Source organism: Natator depressus, chromosome 13, assembly GCF_965152275.1.
Source record: "Natator depressus isolate rNatDep1 chromosome 13, rNatDep2.hap1, whole genome shotgun sequence".
NCBI classification, from domain to species: domain Eukaryota; kingdom Metazoa; phylum Chordata; order Testudines; family Cheloniidae; genus Natator; species Natator depressus.
In genome coordinates, this window is record NC_134246.1 from 39,780,018 (window position 1) to 39,797,631 (window position 17,614).

At 45.3% G+C, this 17,614-nt stretch overlaps 2 protein-coding genes across 2 annotated transcripts; both read right to left on the minus strand.

The window, feature by feature from the left end:
• Window positions 1-938: 938 nt before the first annotated feature.
• Window positions 939-2,155, minus strand: LOC141997375 (olfactory receptor 6E1-like). Its single transcript, XM_074969712.1, has one exon. The coding sequence runs from the start codon at window positions 2,153-2,155 to the stop codon at window positions 1,214-1,216; it is 942 nt and encodes a 313-aa protein (XP_074825813.1). The 3' UTR covers window positions 939-1,213.
• A 4,053-nt stretch (window positions 2,156-6,208) lies between these two features.
• Window positions 6,209-14,239, minus strand: LOC141997166 (olfactory receptor 6J1-like). The gene is given in 7 exon segments (XM_074969445.1): window positions 6,209-6,233; window positions 12,457-12,610; window positions 12,998-13,270; window positions 13,273-13,329; window positions 13,332-13,615; window positions 13,617-13,767; window positions 14,182-14,239. Coding segments are annotated over 7 exon segments (1,002 nt in total).
• Window positions 14,240-17,614: the final 3,375 nt, after the last annotated feature.

A 17,614-nucleotide genomic window follows, 5' to 3' on the forward strand; every position in this document is an offset into this window, starting at 1 on the left:
TTAACCCAAAGACTCTCAACAGGCTTTTCTGCAGTTTCATACTGGAGCTCTGAGCAGTCATACTGCTCCCTTACATACAGTGCAACTCCCCCACCTTTTCTCACCTGCCTGTCCTTCCTGAACAGCTTATACCCCTCCATGACAGTGCTCCAGTCATGTGAGATACCTCATCAAGTCTCTATTATTCCAATCACATCATAGTTCTTTGACTGTGCCAGGACTTCCAGTTCTTCCTGCTTGTTATCTAGGCTTCTTAACATAAGAATGGCCATACTGTCTACTGTCCAGCCCAGTATCCTGTCTACCGACAGTGGCCAATGCCAGGTGCCCCAGAGGGAGTGAACCTAACAGGTAATGATCAAGTGATCTCCCTCCTGCCATCCATCTCCACCCTCTAACAAACAGAGGCTAGGGACACCATTCCTTACCCATCCTGGCTAATAGCCATTAATGGACTTAACCTCCATGAATTTATCCAATTCTCTTTTAAACTCTGTTATATGGGCCCTTTATTCAATTAATGGATAAATTTATCCAATTCTCTTTTAAACCCTGTTCTTGCATTTGTTTACAGGCACCTAAGATAACTAGACGATTTCCCTGCAAAGTGCAAAATTCAGAACATTTTATTTCAACAAAATTCAGAACATTTTATTTCAGCAAAATTTTACTTCATGTTGAACATTTTATTTCAACAAAATTCAGAACATTTTATTTCAACATTTTTGAAAAGAAATGTTTTCCTTTTTTATTTTTAAATGATATTTTATCTCAAAATTTAGATAGATATTAAATATATATCCTTTAGATCCAAGAAAACTGAATTTTGTATTTTTTTTTTCATTTTAGTAAGAATGACTCAAAAATTTCTATTCTGGGAACAAGCTACCAAGGAAATGTTGGATTCTCCAACTCTTGAAGTCTTCCAATCAAGACTGGATGCCGTTCTGGAAGACACGCTTTCAACAGACAGGTGTTACTAGGTTCAAAGCAGAACTAACTGGGTGGAAGACTAAGGCCTTTGTTACCAGGAGATCAGAACTCACCTTACAGACCTTACAGGTCTGGCCTTACAATCTATGAAGATACGGATGAATTTCTCTCTCCGTGTCTCTGTACCGCTCCTGACCCACCAAGACCAGTGGGATGCCTGGCATGAAGTCATTGACCAGCCAAGTTCACATCCATCCTGTGTCTTTGCGGTTTGGCATTTTCATGAGAATCTCAGACACTTAGAAATTCTGCCACAGGCATCCTTCAGGGCCTCTTTCATTTGTTCATTGCGGAGAGCGTAGATGTAGGGGTTAAAGAGAGGGACCACCACACAGTACAGCAAGGACACAACTTTGTCAAAGTCCTGCACACCCCGCTGTCCTGGTCGGAGGTACCTGAAGATGCAGCTACTGTACAATATCACAACAACCAGGAGGTGAGCGGAGCAGGTGGAAAAGGCCTTTTTCCTTCCTGTGGTGGACGGGAGGTGCATGATAGTGGAGATGATGCAGCCATAGGAAACTATAGTGACTGTTAAAGTACCAAGAAAGATAACTGTTGCTGAAAAAAATATCATGACCTCAAGATGCCCGGTGTCCACGCAGGAGAGTTGGAGCAACACGGCTGTGTCACAGTAGAAGTGGTTTATGACATTGGGGCCACAGAATGGTAACAGCACAACCATAAATGTTGGGGGAACCATTATAAGAAAACTCATCACCCAGCAGCTCAGCATTAGCTGGAAGCAGACCCTGCCATTCATGATGGTGCCGTAACGCAAGGGATGGCAGATAGCCATGTAGCGGTCAAAGGACATGACAGCCCCATGGCAAAACATAGAGGCACCTAGGAAGAAGACCAATAACAACTGAAGAAAACAACCAGGGAGGGAAATAGATTTTCTCTCTGTCAGGAGGCTGTAGAGGAACCTGGGTGTGATGACACAGGTGAAGCAGATTTCTAAGACAGCGAAGTTCCTGAGGAAGAAATACATGGGCGTCTGGAGGCGATGGTCCACCAGGTAGAGGGTGACAATAATGAGGTTTCCCATTACGCTCAACAGGAAGACGTCTAATAGAACCACAGACAGGATGATGTTTCCATGGTGGTTGTTGGACAGTCCCAAGATGATGAATTCCACCACTGTGGTCTGGTTCTTCATTCTTGGTTCATCTTTAAAGAAAAATTAAAAACATGTCAAAAACAGAGCCGATTGGACAAGAGGGACAGAATGCTGAGAGGAAAAATCTGTAAAGAAATAGAACTAATCTCGTCAATGGGAATTGGGTGCCTATCAGGCACAGGCTCAATGAAACAATCCTGATGGAGTAATTAAAAACAATTACTGCTAGTTGGAGAGAGAGCGAGAGCTGGAGAGCAAGGGAGAATGAAAATTACTTCTTCTAAACATTCATAAGTTTTACGTCAATTTTTCATACATGAAAAAGTTCAGAAGGAACCAATGTGAACATCTGTTCTGACCTCCCGTATAGAAGAGAGCGAGAAACTTCCCTGAATTAGCTACTGTTAGAACTAGAGTGTTGCTTTTAAAGAAAAAAATCCAAGCTTTCTTTTAAAATTTCCAGTGCTGGAAAATCCACCACAAGGCAGGGAAAGTTCTTCCAATGATTAAATACCCTCACTGTGAAAGTTTTGTTTGTTTGTTTTCTTCCAGGTCATTGATACAAATATTAAAAGGTACAGGGCCAAGAGTCAAACCCTGTGGCACCGCACTAAAAACACCCACGCTCAGTGATGATTGTCCATATATAATTCCAGTTTGAGACTGTTCAGTACCCACCTTTTAGTCCATTTAATCTGTGCCATGGTAATTGTGTATCATTCTAGTTTCTTAATCACAATGTCAAAAATGAAATCAAAAATAGTCCCTGTCTTTAAAAAGGGCAAACAAAGAGGAGCTGTGGAATTATAGACCAGTCAGCCTACCTTCTATACCTAGAAAGATACTGGAACAGATGATTCAATAATCAAGTTGTGAGCATCTAGAGGCTATTAGGGTGTTCAATCATAGCTAACAAATTTCTCAAGAACAAATCATGCTAAATCAATCTAATTTCCTTCTTTTGTATGGTTACTGGTCTGGTGGAGAGTCGGGAAGCTGTAGACGTGATATATCTTGATTACTGCAGGAGGTTGTGGAATCTCCATCATTGGAGGTTTCTAATGCCAGGTTAGACAAACACCTGTCAGGCATGGCCTAGATTTACTTAGTCCTGGTTAAGGAAAAGTTAGCATATGTGCATATGTGACTCCATTTTGGTTTGGGGCCCACCATTGTCTAAAAGCAAACACATCATGCACCAGGAGGAGTGTTTCTTAGATACTGCATTCCTGTCAAACCCCCTCCCCCCCGGCCCTTGTTTCCAGCCTGTCTTGACTCCTGGTTTCTCTTCTTTGTCTGTTCCTAACTCCCTGCCTCCTGGCCTTGATGCGAGCCTCCCATCCTCATAAGAAAGGCTACTGGTGCATGGCTTTAGGACCATGTTGTGTAGTTGTGTAGTTGAAGTAATGGTTTAGCATGGGGGGGATGCACTTAATGGGGATAGGAGGTAGATAAGGGAAGGGTTTGTCTATTGGCTAAGGTTTCCAATGCAAGAGGGGAACATGCTTTGCTAAAAGGTATATAATCTCTGTATAACCTGCATTCGGGGTCCCCTCCTGATTAGCAGGGGGGCACCACGCTCGAGCATAATAAACTTAGTATCTTTGGGAACTCTGCAGTTGTGGACTTTGTTGGTGTGCCTCAGCCTAGACTCGAACTGTGCGTGACCTATCGGGTATAATTCGCAGCAGTTCTTGTGCGTGACCTGTGAGGTATAATTCATAACAGTCCTGCTTCGGCTCTGGGGATGGACTAGAGGAGCGCTCAAGGTCCCTTCCAACCCTATATTTCTGAGAGTCTGTCCCATTTGTTCCACCTCAAATGCTTTACAGAAGGCTAAGCAGAGGACACCAACATTATTACCTTTATCAACCACACTTGTGATGTCAATAACAAAAAAGATATCAGGTTAATTTGACAGGATCTATTTGCCATTAGCCCATGCTGATTGGAATTAATTCTTTGCCTCTCATCTACTTCTACACGGATCGAGTCCCATATTAGGTGCTCCATGATTTGCCCAGCATCTATCTCAGGCTCACAGGAGTTTAATTACCTGGCTCATCCCTGTTACCCCTTCTTTTCCACCAAACAAATGTGTGACGAGGGCGCTTGGGAATTCAGGCTGCCAGCACGGTCTTAGATGTGAATTCCTTCTTGCCCACCCCACTCTGAAATCAGACATTACCGTCAACAGTGATGGAGAAGTATGTTAAGAGCATCTTTCTGCTAAAGGGACAGGTGGCAAGATAGACAGCTATGCTGGCACTAAAAAGAACTTTCTTGGTACGGATAATCCCATAGAAGTGAATGGGAGACGCTCATTGTTCTCTCCGAGCTATTGTTTCCAGCCTGTCTGCAGATTCAGGTAGACGTTACAAATTAGTTTGGTAATTCCTTAGAAGCTCCTGGCTTCATTCCCCTCCACCACAGACACCCAACGCCTCCCCTTGCATTCACTAGACATGTCGTTTGAATGGCTAAATTTTATAGCCGTTGGATCACCCAGCTTAGACCTTCAGGGTCTGGTCCAAACTTCCCCAAAGTCAGTAGAGAGCTTCCCGTAGGCTCCAATGTGGTCTAGAGTCACGCTGCGAAGCTGCCCGTGCAGAGGTACTTACAGAGCTGGAGACATGGAGAGCGAGGACACAAATATTCACCCGTGGGGAGGGCTTCTGTGCGCATCGCAAATACCTGCAGAAGCTCCCTGGCGTTTCTCAGACAGGGTCCCGGGTGCGTCTCTCCAAAGCCTCCCTCTCTCAATAGCGCGGCTTTTTCAACAGTATTTCTCCAGGAGTTTGAGGGAGCTTATTCCTCCGAGGTGCCCATTTGGCAATAAGCCATGCCAGCTATGAGCTTGGGTTTGTGGATTTGTTTTACAATGGGTTTTGGGCTCCCGGATACCCCTTGACCAAGACAATGAAAGAAATCTAGAATTTCCCTAATTAAATACATCCCTTGATGGGGATTCCCAGAATAATGGCAGTGGCATTGTGTCTGCTAAGGTGAAAGCAAACCTCAAAGACTCAGACCCTGTAAAAATCTCCTAACCCATTGTCCGCCCTCAGCTCCAGCCTAGGACCCACCCGCGCCAGGCTCTCCGTGAGACACTGCAGAATGGCAGCCGGGCTGCGTTCCCTCCCTGCATCCCCTTTCTCATTCGTTTCTCCGCTGTTCTTCCCATCGCCGCCCTAGAGCTGAGTCTCATCTTCCACCCAGCCTCGACCCGGTCGGTCCGGGACCCGCTGTGCCTCGCACCATGGAAGCGGGATCCCTCACCAGCCTTTCCATCTCATGCCACAGAGCAAAGCCGTGCGACCACCCAGCGAGCTCTTCAAAGCAGGATCACTTCCAAATCCCACTCCGCCGCCATACGCTGGGCCCTCGCCCGCACACCCTGTGCTGGCGGAGCCCTTAGAAAGACCCCGAACAAGAACCAAAACGATCCCACAAATCCTGAAGCTGCTGAGTTGAGATTCTCCGCTTTCGGTCTGTCCATTGATGGCGTTCTGCGTCCGAGAAATACAGGGGTACACGTGGGTGACGGCTGCCCGCGGCGCATCCCCGCCTTTCCCACTTCCCCCCTGTGCTGCTTGGAGCCTCTGGGGTTTTCGTCTGCGGTTCCTGGCGGGGACCCCTGAGACCCCTTAGACAAAGAGCTTCGCCGACAACACTCTGAGAAATCCCTTCGGAAGGGCTTTGTGCTGTTTCCCTTTTCCCCAGGGAGAGTTCAAAGGGCTGGGTCACCATTTCCATCTCCTGTGTTTTCGTGGCAAGACAAAGAACCGGTACAGAGAGGTCGGGTAGCGCATGAGAGACGCTCCTGCGCTGAGAATACGACTCCGGAAATCAGTGGTGAATCCCAAGCTCGGCCAGAGACCCTCTCCTCGCCTTTGGCCAAGCCAGCTAGGGCCAGATACTTCAAGGTACATAGGCACCTCGTGGGATTTTTAAAAGCATCCAGGCACCTAAATCCAATTGAGATCAATACGTTTTTGGTGCCCAGGGGAAATCCCATTAGGCGCCTAAATACCTTCAATCTGACAGAAGTGGGTTTGAAAACCTTACACTACAGAGATGGATGATCAGCTTTTAGCCCCGTTTCTGAGATGGGGACCTGAGACACAGAGTGGGAAACCTGGGTTTTAGAAAGGACTAAGTCACTCATCACCCACTAAATTTCAGTACGATGTGGGATTCCAACCGGCTTATCTGAGAGACATGCTAGTTTCTTAACCATAAGAACATCCTTTCTCTGCGTTCACACGGGGGCTATTGCACAGAAAATAACTCCTCAAAGTAATGGTCGGATAATTAAGCACAGACCATCAGCACGGAAATTTTGGATATGTCAAATCCAAGTCTTCAGAATGACCCAACCCCCAGAGGACCAGTTGGCCATGGAATGCAGTTGAAGGTGTCCCAAAAGAATGAAGCATATTGAGAACATCAAGCTTTTCATACCACATCATACAATGTCGTTTGTGTCCTTGCAAAATAACAGGAGTAACCATGTTCCTCACACCCATACCTTGTGATTGAGCCTCATGCGGGAGATTAGCAGTTCATTTCCCTCCTTTCAGTCACTTCTAAAGGGGAAATTTTCTGCATGGGTACAAGGGTGATTCCCCAAAGCATGAAGGGGAGTTATGGCTTCAAGTTTCATTGACGGTGAATTCCAACTGAACAACAAAAGTGACATCCTGTCCCCACTGAAGTCTCTAGAAACATTCCTACTCACTTCATGGTTTTGTATTATCTATAATGTGTAGTGTGGCCATCCCAAAGAGTGCCAGTCGTAAACCATGATCCCAGTGTGCTAGGCACTGTACAAAAATAGACCAAAGCCATGGTCCCAGCCCAAAAGAGGATACATAGTATAACACAAGAGACAACAGGTGAAAAAAGAGGGGAGCATCAGGAACCAATGAGATCATGTTGGTCAGCGTGATGGACAGTGCTCTAAGAAAAACAACTGCCTGAGTGTCGTCACATTTGCTTGCTAGGAATCACAGCGAAGGGGAGTTTGATGGAAGTCCGTGAGGTATTTAGCAGATGTTCACCGGATGCTCTTCCCAGTCATGAGGGGTAGCATGGAGGAAAGTCTGAAGGTCCTTCTTTGAAAATTTAAAGGTCAGTGATGTGGGCTGGCATCGTTGGCCAATTGGAGGATGTGATCAATGTACCAATAGCCTATGAGCGATGACGGGAAGGTTGGGAATAAACCACGGAGGGAACGTCACTGAAGTAAAGTGGCTCATATTTCATGGAATATCAAACCCAGTAGAGGCATAGAAAGGCTGTGGCGAGACTGTCAAAATGACAAGCTGGGTAAGTGACCTTTGAAGCCAGAATGACTTCAGTGGAGTCAGATTGTCCTCTCCCCTCCACTTGCGCCTTTGAATATATCCCTTTGCAAAATCAAAGAGGAAACCAAACCTCTCTCCCGAATATTCATCTCTATTCATCAGATTATAAGATCAACATTGACAAGGATTCTCATAATGCCCAGTGGAAATGGATGCTGATCTCATTTTGAGTATCTAAGAGTTACGAGAAATGCAGTGCTGCTAATGATAATTTGTAAAGACATGGCATGACAGGTAAATGGTACAAACAAGCAGACTGGTTTTTGAATGTTATAATTCTTGACGTCTGATTTGTGTCCATTTATTCTTTTACATAGAGACTGTCCAGTTTGCCCAATGTACATGGCAGAGGGGCATTGCTGACACATGATGGCGTATATCACATTGGTAGATGTGCAGGTGAACGAGCCTCTGATAGTGTGGCTGATGTGATTAGTCCCTATGATGGTGTCCCCTGAATAGATATGTGGGCACAGTTGGCAACGGGCTTTGTTGCAAGGATAGGTTCCTGGGTTAGTGGTTCTGTTGTGTGGTATGTGGTTGTTGGTGAGTATTCGCTTCAGGTTGGGGGGCTGTCTATCTATTCAGGGGACACCATCACAGGGCCTAACAACATCAGCCACGCTATCAGAGGCTCGTTCACCTGCACATCCACCAATGTGATATATGCCATCATGTGCCAGCAATGCCCCTCTGCCATGTACATTGGTCAAACTGGACAGTCTCTACGTAAAAGAATAAATGGACACAAATCAGATGTTAAGAATTATAACATTCATAAACCAGTCGGAGAACACTTCAATCTCTCTGGTCACGCAATCACAGACATGAGGGTCGCTATCTTAAAGCAAAAAAACTTCAAATCCAGACTCCAGCGAGAAACTGCTGAATTGGAATTCATTTGCAAATTGGATACTATTAATTTGGGCTTGAATAGAGACTGGGAGTGGCTAAGTCATTATGCAAGGTAGCCTATCTCCCCTTGTTTTTTTCCTACAACCCCCCCCCCAAGACTTTCTGGTTAAACTTGGATTATTGCTGTGCACATTGTAAGATGAGCTATTGCCAGCAGGAGAGTGAGTTTGTGTGTGGGGTTTTTGGAGGGGTGTGTGTGTGGGGGGGGGTGAGAACACCTGGATTAGTTCTGGAAATTACCCACCTTGATTATCATGCGCATTATAAAGAGAGGTTTCAAAGAGGGATGGGCTATTACCAGCAGGAGAGTGAGTTTGTATGTGTGTCTGTGGGGGGGGGGGGGGGGGAAGGGTGAGAAAACCTGGATTTGTGCTGGAAATGGCCCTCCTTGATGATCACTTTAGATAAGCTGTTACCAGCAGGAGAGTGGGGTGGGAGGAAGTTTTGTTTCATGGTCTCTGTGTGTATATAATGTCTTCTGCAGTTTCCACGATATGCTATGCATCCGATGAAGTGAGCTGTAGCTCACGAAAGCTCATGCTCAAATAAATTGGTTAGTCTCTAAGGTGCCACAAGTCCTCCTTTTCTTTTTTCTTTTTACGAATACAGACTAACACGGCTGTTATTTAAAAAGCTTGTATCTCTCACCAACAGAAGTTGGTGCAGTAAAAGACATTACCTCACCCACCTTGTCTCTAATATCCTGGGACCAACACGGCTACAGAATTTAGCAGAGAAAGGCATAACAAGATCCATTGGCTGGACATGACAGCCAGACAATCTGAAATTAGAAACAGACTTGTGTGAAATTTTTCAGATGAATAATTTAATCAGTAAAAAATCCAGTTGCAAGGCAAGGAAAAGCATTTGTGATTTCAGTCTGAATAGTTTTGGCCAAAAATTAAAAAGATTGCAAAAAATAATTTTAAAAATTCAAAGTACTTTGTTTCAAGATTTTTGACATATAAGGTTTTCTTTTTTCCTTTTCAAATGATATATTGTCCCAAAATTGAGTATACATGTACTGTGACAGGGCTAGGCCAGACGGCTACAGGAGAGTGATAGAAGGCAGATATATTAGCCCCAGGTTAAGTAGGTCCCTTTTCCCTGGGTAAGGTAACAGGGAAGGTTCCAGAACAATCAGGAACTTTCTGGAAACAATTAAGGCAGACAGGCTGATTAGAACACCTGCAGCCAATCAAGAAGCTGCTAGAATCAATGAAGGCAGGCTAATCAGGGCACCTGGGTTTAAAAAGGAGCTCACTTCAGTTTGTGGTGCACGTGTGAAGACGTGGGAGCAAGAGGCACTAGGAGCTGAGAGTGAGAACGCATACTACTGGAGGACTGAGGAGTACACGCATTATCAGACACCAGGAGGAAGGTCCTATGGTGAGGATAAAGAAGGTGTTGGGAGGAGGCCATGGGGAAGTAGCCCAGGGAGTTGTTGCTGTCGCACAGCTGTTCCAGGAAGCATTTAAACAGCTGCATTCCACAGGGCCCTGGGCTGGAACCCTAAGTAGAGGGCGGGCCCGGGTTCCCCCAAAACCTCCCAACTCCTGGTCAGACACAGGAGGAGTTGACCTGGACTGTGGGTTCATGAAAACGGCGAAACTGAGGGCTTCTGTAAATCTCTGAGGTGAGCAAATCTGCCAATAAGCGCAAGACCCACCAAGGTAGAGGATGAACTTTGTCACAACTGATATTGTACAGTAGCTCCATCTTCAGCTACCTCCAACCAGGTCAGTGCGGCAGGTGGGACTTTGACAAAGTTGTGCCCTTTCTTTACGAAGTTGTCACCCAGCTGTTTAATCCCTACATCTATACTCTCAGGAACGAACAAGTCAAACAGGCCCTGAAGGATGCTTGTGACAAGGTGTTTTTTAAGCATCTGAATCGGGCCTGAAAAAATCAAAATCAAAAGATACAAGAGTAAAGTGAATATCTTTGGTTTCATTCCAACCTTACCATGGGCTTAGGTGGGTCATGAGTGGTATGTAAGATGCTGCACTTTGGAACCAACATATCCAGGACAACTTCCTCTGGAAAAGGAAGCAGTCAACACCTACTATTCTGGTCACTGTATAGACACCCAATCAACAGGAGAATTAAATGGATATTCATAGAGTCTAGTTCTGCTTGCTTTTGGTGAGAGGCCTTCCTGGATTATCACTTCTACTGAGTTGCGAAGAAATGGGTACATCCTGTTCTATTGGTTACCTGGCCTCCACTACCCTACCCTGGTCTGCTTCCAACCACACCTTGTATTGTTGTAGCAATGCTGAAAGACCCCAATGGAGATCAGCACCCCATTTCACAGGCCATTGTACCTTACACAAAAGACAATACCAGCCTTGTAGAGTAGATCTTATAAATTGGTAGATGCCTTATAATGTGACATAAGAGAGTCAATCTATTGAATTTATTACAAGGAAGATTGGGAGTTGGCTTGTTCATGATATACAGGTACCTTCATGGAGAGAAAATACCAGATGGCAGCGTGCTTTTGAATCGAGTGGAGAAAGGCAGAAGAAGAACCAAGGGCTGGAAGTTGAAGCCAAACAAATGCAAATGAGAATTATGGCCTCTATCTTTAACATTAGAAAAAACTACCAAAGAAGTGGTGGAGTCTCTCTCTGACTTTCTCTTGAACAGTGACTGGATACAGCTCTGAAACTTCGCTCTGCAGAAGAAAAATGCTGCTTTTAACCGTCTTAATGTAAATGAAACAAGCCCAGACCCAGTTTCCTTCCCTTGTCGGATCTTTCTTTAACGCCCCCCCCCCCCCCGTTTTGTAGTAATTTACATTTAAACACAATACTGTACTGTATTTGCCTTTTTTCGGGGGGGGGTGGGGAGGGGGGTGGCTCTGTTGCTGCCTGGTAGCATACTTCCGGTTCCAAACGAGACGTGGGGTTGACCAGTCAGTTCGTAGCTCTGGTGTTTGTAGCTCTGAGGTTCTACTGTGGTAGGAAGTTTAAAATCCCTGTAAATAAATGTTCCTAGTATTGAGCCAGGGTATTCTTGTTACCCATGAAAATGTCCAAATCTGCTTTGGATCTTGCTAACTTCGTGACCTGAGGTACATCCTCTGGCAGTTTCGTTTTAGAAAGCTAGTCAGTCTCAGTTAAAAGGATTCAAGTAATGGAGAACCCACCACTTCCCTGTTCCAATAGCTTGTTTACCCTGATGGTTAAAAATTTTCACCACATTTCTAATTTGACTTTATCAAGCCTGGATGCTCCCCCACCCATTATCAAGCCTCCTTCCCCCATCCCCCCCCCCCCACACACACACATAAGGCCTCAAATTTTGAGGGGATCTTTATTCCCCCATTTCTGTCAAAACTTTTGGTTTATTTGTGGGAAAAGAAAAAAACCTGGAAGTTAAAATGATGTGGGATTTTGCCAAATGAAGAGCAAAGGAGTATTGGAATCAGTTTGAATCCTGAACAGATTTCAGCTTTTCAAAGGGAAAAAACATCCCCAAAATGCTGACAAAATTTGAAATTTCACTCAGTGTTAAGAGTTAGAAGCCCATATAAATAGCTTGAATTTGTCTAGCTTGTAATTCTAACTGCAGAGCTGATCAGCAAATCATGTTTTCCCCCATGAAATTTTTGACAAAACCGCCCAAAAAATAACCCAACCCTAACTTTCATCAAACATTTTGGGGGATTTTTGGAAAGCCATAAACTGAAAATGTTCTGCGTTTTGTCCAATGAAAATTAATTTATTTATTGTTTGTTTATTAAACTGAAAATGTGAACTTTCAGTGGCTAAAATCCCAAAATGTATTGGGTTTTTCATTAAACAACTTACAAAGAAAATTTAAAATTTTTCCCATGAAAATTTCCATTGAAAGGAAAAATTAATCTCCAAGCATGAATTGTTTAAATTGCCTCCACCTAACAGCACTGGGACCCTAGGAATAGCTTTCTCTTAACGTTAGGTTTATCACAGTAACTGCGAAGGTCCGGCTGGGTTAAGAGAAGAAGTCCAAAATTTCCCTTGAAATTTCTCAGCAACAACTGCTCTGCTTTGTTGAAATTCCCCAAACCTTTCAACAACCTGCCTCAGAGACTGTTTCAAGGCTCCCTTGACAGTATCAGTCCTTACCGTGAAGATAAAGGGGTTCAGAAATGGACACACAATGGTTGACATCACAGCAGGTGCTTTTTGTAAACCCAGGATCTCCTTCTGTGAAGGCGTGACTGTCACAGAGCATGGGGGAGTCTGGGGCCTACACCCCTCTTCCTGGGATTCACTGAGACTCTCAGCCAGCCAGTAAAACGGAAGGTTTATTGGACCACAGGAACACAGTCTAAAATAGAGCTTGTGGGTACAACCAGGACCCCTCAGTCAAGTCCTTCTGGGGGAGCAGGGAGCTCAGACCCCAGCCCTGGGGTTCCCTGCATTCCTCCACCCAGCACCAAACTGAAACTAACCCCCCACCCCACCCCAGCAGGCTCTCTCCCGCAGCCTCTGTCCACATTCCCCGGCAGAGGTGTTACCTCCCCCGTCCCCTCCTGGCTCAGGTTACAGGCTCCCAGGTCTCCCAGCCCCAGTGAAGCTCCCCTGCCACATTCTCAGGTCAACACTCCCCCCTCCCTGCTGCGTCACAGTGACATAGATGAAAATGGCCACACTGCAGGATATTGAAATGATGGTCAGGTGGGCGGTGCAGGTGATGAAGGCTTTCTTCCAACCCATGGTGCTGGGGATGCGCAGAATGGCAGGGATGATGTAGGTGTAAGAGACGATCATTAGGATGAAGGAGCCAAGGATGACCACAGACGACAGTATGAAGTCCCTCAGCTCAACCAGTCGTGTGTCAGTGCAGGAGAGCTCCACCACGGGGTCAGAATCACAGACAAATGGTCAATGCCATTGGAACGGCAAGAGGGCAACCTTGAGATCATGATGGTTGGGACCCCCCCAGCCAACAGGCCGGCATCACCTGGACACAGACGCGGCCATTCATGAGGAGGGGGTAGTGCAGCAGGTTGCAGATGGCAGCACGTCGGTCATAAGTCATGCAGGTCAAGAGGAAGAACTCCACTGTGCGCAGGAAGGAGAAGAAGTAGCACCGAGCCACGCAGCCGGCGAAGGACATGGATTTATCCCCTGACAGGAGGTTGCTGAGCAGCTGCAGGGTGATGACAGAGGTGAAGAGGATGTCCAGCCTGGAGAAGTTGCAGGGGAAGTTGTGAGGAGGGCACAACACCCAGGATCACCATGTTCCCAGTCAAGGTCAGGAGGTACATGGACAGCAGCACCACAGAGAGCAGGATCTCCACCTCCTGCCCCATCGGGAAACCCAGCCGGAGGAACTCGGTCCATCTCCCCTGCGGCCGTGCTACGGGCTCACCTGTGGGGCACGAGGAGACAGGGCACTGGAAGGCTACGTCTACACTATGAGCTAGGACTGTGACTCCCCGGCTCGTGTGCTCATAATCTAGCATGAGGATAAATAGCAAACCCATGGTCCTAGCCGTGGCATGGCTGAGCCGTATCAGGTGCGTACCCACCACTTTCTGGAGGATTTGAACTCAGCCCAGCTCAGCCTGTGCTATGTGGCTACAGTTCTACTCATACTTACCCAAGCTCAGGGAGAACTAGAGCCATTGTGTTTCCCTGAGCACGGGAATCGCTCCCCGAGCTTGCAGGACAGACATAGCCTCCGAAAAGCATGGTATCAATGAGACACATATAAGGAGCTGTCTCATACAGCCATGCATGGTGCTACGTACCTAGCTTCCCTCTTCACCATCTATTCTGGTACGTTCCAGTCCCACGTACAGCCTTCCTTTCTCTCCCGTGATCATGTTCCTCTTCTCCATTTATCCTATTACATGCCTCCTATACACAACCTTCTCTCTCGGATCCGTACCTGCCTCTATATTTCAGTACTGCATAGCCATCAAACCTATCTATCTCTCCAGCTTCATACGTGCCCCTCTATCAGTCTGTTCCCTCCCTCCCTCCCGGGAATCTGTCTACATAAACATACCCCACACATACACAGGTCCCTCGCTTTCCCCCATAACAGGATATTCCTAGCTATCTCCCAACCACAATATCGATCACCATGTAGAGCCTCCCTTCCGCCCCATCTTTCTCTCTTCACTATATGTTGCTATCTAACCCAATACATACTCTTGTCTATTAACACCATACATGCCCATCACTCTATTAGTTATCCACCCATCCATCTTCCCTCATTAGTCAGGTAGGGATCTGGGCTGGTTCAGTTTTTTCCACTGAAACATATTTCCATTAGAAAAATAGGTTTTAAACAAAATGCTTCATTCACAGGAAAGTTGTGCTTGCCTGAAAATTTGGCTTTCCCATCAGACAACTGAAATTATTGTGTACATTTTACAGATGGGCAACTGAGGAACAGAGAGGCTAAGTGACTCACCCAAGGTTACATGGGAAATTTGTTCTGCAACAGGAGATTGAACCTGACTACTGGCCCATCCGTCCTTTTCCTGGCAGTCCCGCTGATGTAAATACACAGGAATGTCATTGGTTTACTCAAGACGCATTCCCTTTCCGTGATGAGGAATCCACCCCCTGGATCGCCTCTGCTATGAGACCACTAGACCATGCTCCCACTTCACCAAAAAGTTTGCGGGGGAGGTTCAATATCTGGGTTCAAATGCAGGGGTTACAAACAACCGAGTTACAAAGCAACGAGTAATACGCGGAAAGAGTCACATACTCACAGTGCAGAAGGCCAAAGGTAACAGAACTCGGCGTCCCCCTCTCTGCGGGACTGGGCCATGACTCAGATCAGTAAGGGCTGTAGAAACATGTTGTGTTCCACGGCTTCTGAGGAAAATGCATCAAAAATATCATCTCTCCGTCTATCCATCCAGACCTTTCCTCTTCCCCTCCCTCCAAAGCACCCTTTCCTCCCCATTCTCTATCTAGCCACCCTTCTCGCCGCAGCACCTGTCTGTCTGTCTGTCCATCCGCCCACATACAGGGATCTCCTCTAGTCCGCTGGAGCCTCCTCCGTCTCTCTCTCTGTGTATTGCTGTGGCTCTCAGTGACATAGTCCTGCGTGAGGATACTGCCACTGAAGGCGAGTCACGGAGACCTCTCTCTGCTTCCACCAATGCAGCTGTTAGCTTCTATCCCCGGCCTAATCAATTCTGTCTTCTCCAGGGAAGCAATTTGGAAGAGCATTGCTAGTCTGGAATCACTAGGCCAGAGTTCTGGAGAACAGCCCACAGGATCACACAGACCAATAATTGCTGGTAACCGCAGGGAAGTACCAAAATATGCTGATATATCAATGAGAAAGTCTTTCTTGGTCTTTTCACCCCATGTCTGTCAGATGAAGAGGGGATAGGTGCTGGGATTTCTGAGTTTGCCTCTGGGATTCAGATACCCAAATGCCTATTTATTTTCATGGCAGTTGGGGGGCATTTGAATGAGAATTGAGCATCTAAAATCTCATGCCACTGAAGTGCTCATGAACATGTCTATCTATCTGGGTATGTGGCTCAGGAGAAACTCCAGGGCTGGAGTGAACGCACTTGGAGTATTGTCTGCCGTGTGTCGGGGGAAATTTTTAAACCAAACAATTTTCAGGAAAAATGTCCTCTTTTGAGGAAATAAAAGTGGCTCAAAAACAATGTTGATTTATATGAAATTACATTTTCAGCAACATTAAAGGAAGCATTTTGTTAATCTTGTTACATCCCATTTAAACAGAGCATTTCAACTGAATTTCATTTTGAAAGGACTATTGTTTTAAATTTAAAAAACATTTTTTTTGAAAGGCCAGAATCAGAATTAAACATCTTGACTGACCCAAATATATATATATTTTTTAAACTGTGACATGGGCAAATTTGAAATTTGTTTTTATTCCATTTCAGAATGGAAAGAAATTCAGAATCACGGGGTGTTTTGTGAAACAGAACTCCAGTCCCCACCCAGCGCTAATGTCAAACCTAAAGAGGCCTTGAGCATCTCGGAAAGGGAGAGATTTTCAAAGGTGCCTAAAGGGAGCTGAGATGCCCAAATCCCATCAAATCCCAGACTCTGAGTATTGACTAGAAAAAATCTGACGATAAACAACACATGTATTACCAGCCCTCCTCATGGCGCCCTGCTCAATGAGGGGTGAAAGCTCGTCCAGACTTTCCTTGTCAATTTTTTGGATAGAAAATTGGCTTCTTGATTAAAACAAAAGTTTTCATGAAAAATGTGTGGGCTCACTGGAAATTTTTCTAGTTTCCCCAGTAAACCAAAAACGTTGGCCAACATTTTCGATTTTTGTTGAAAAGGTCACACTTTCTGTTTTGTTTCCATTGACATTTTCTGCATGAAAAAAAAAACACTTTATTTTCTGACAAGCTATACTGGGAATTGAACCTGGATGTAAAAGGAGCCACTCCCTTGGTTGGCACCATTATTCTCTTGTGTGGATCAAAGCAGGCCTGGATTTTGCCCCAGTGGATGACTATTGCAATGGGCTCTTCCATGAACAGAATCACAGATTTATCACAGACCCAAGAATCCGCCACTTCTCTTGGTCATTTGTTCCAGTTGTGACATCACCTTCGCCATGAAAAAGTTGTGACTTATTTCCGGTTTAAATGTGGCTGGCTTTAACTTCCTAGACTGGTTCTTGTTATGTCTTTTGCTAATAGATTCAGGAGCCCTTTAGCACCTGGTATTTTCTTCCCAAGAGTCACCAGGTCATCTCTTGATCTTCTTTTTGATAAACTAAACAGACTGAGTTCCCTAAATCCCTCATTTTCAGACATTTTTTCCAGCCTTGATTTTTTGTTTTTTAAGACAGACTTATTCCAGTCTGGGGCGTTCCCAGAATTCTCTCAACAGCTCTGTTCTCAAAGAAATGAACCAGGATGTAAAATGTGATGAGATCCTCAAATTAACCAACCGACACAGTGTGCAAAGAAATAACAGTGTTTACCGAAGTAGGAAAAGGATTTTTTTTAAAGTGGGGAGAAGTTATTTTAAGTGTAGCCACAAGGAGGCACCCCAGGATAACAAAGAGAACCAGGCAGCTTCTCTTTTGGGTTTCTTTTCTGTGCATTAACCTTTCAAATATTTCACCTGTTTGTTTTATTTGAAACAGATTCAGGAAAGGGGGGTAAAGAAGGGCCAGCTTTTTAAAGGCGTTTAGGTGTTTAAGGACACATTTAGATGCCTAGAAGGATTACCTGTTTATT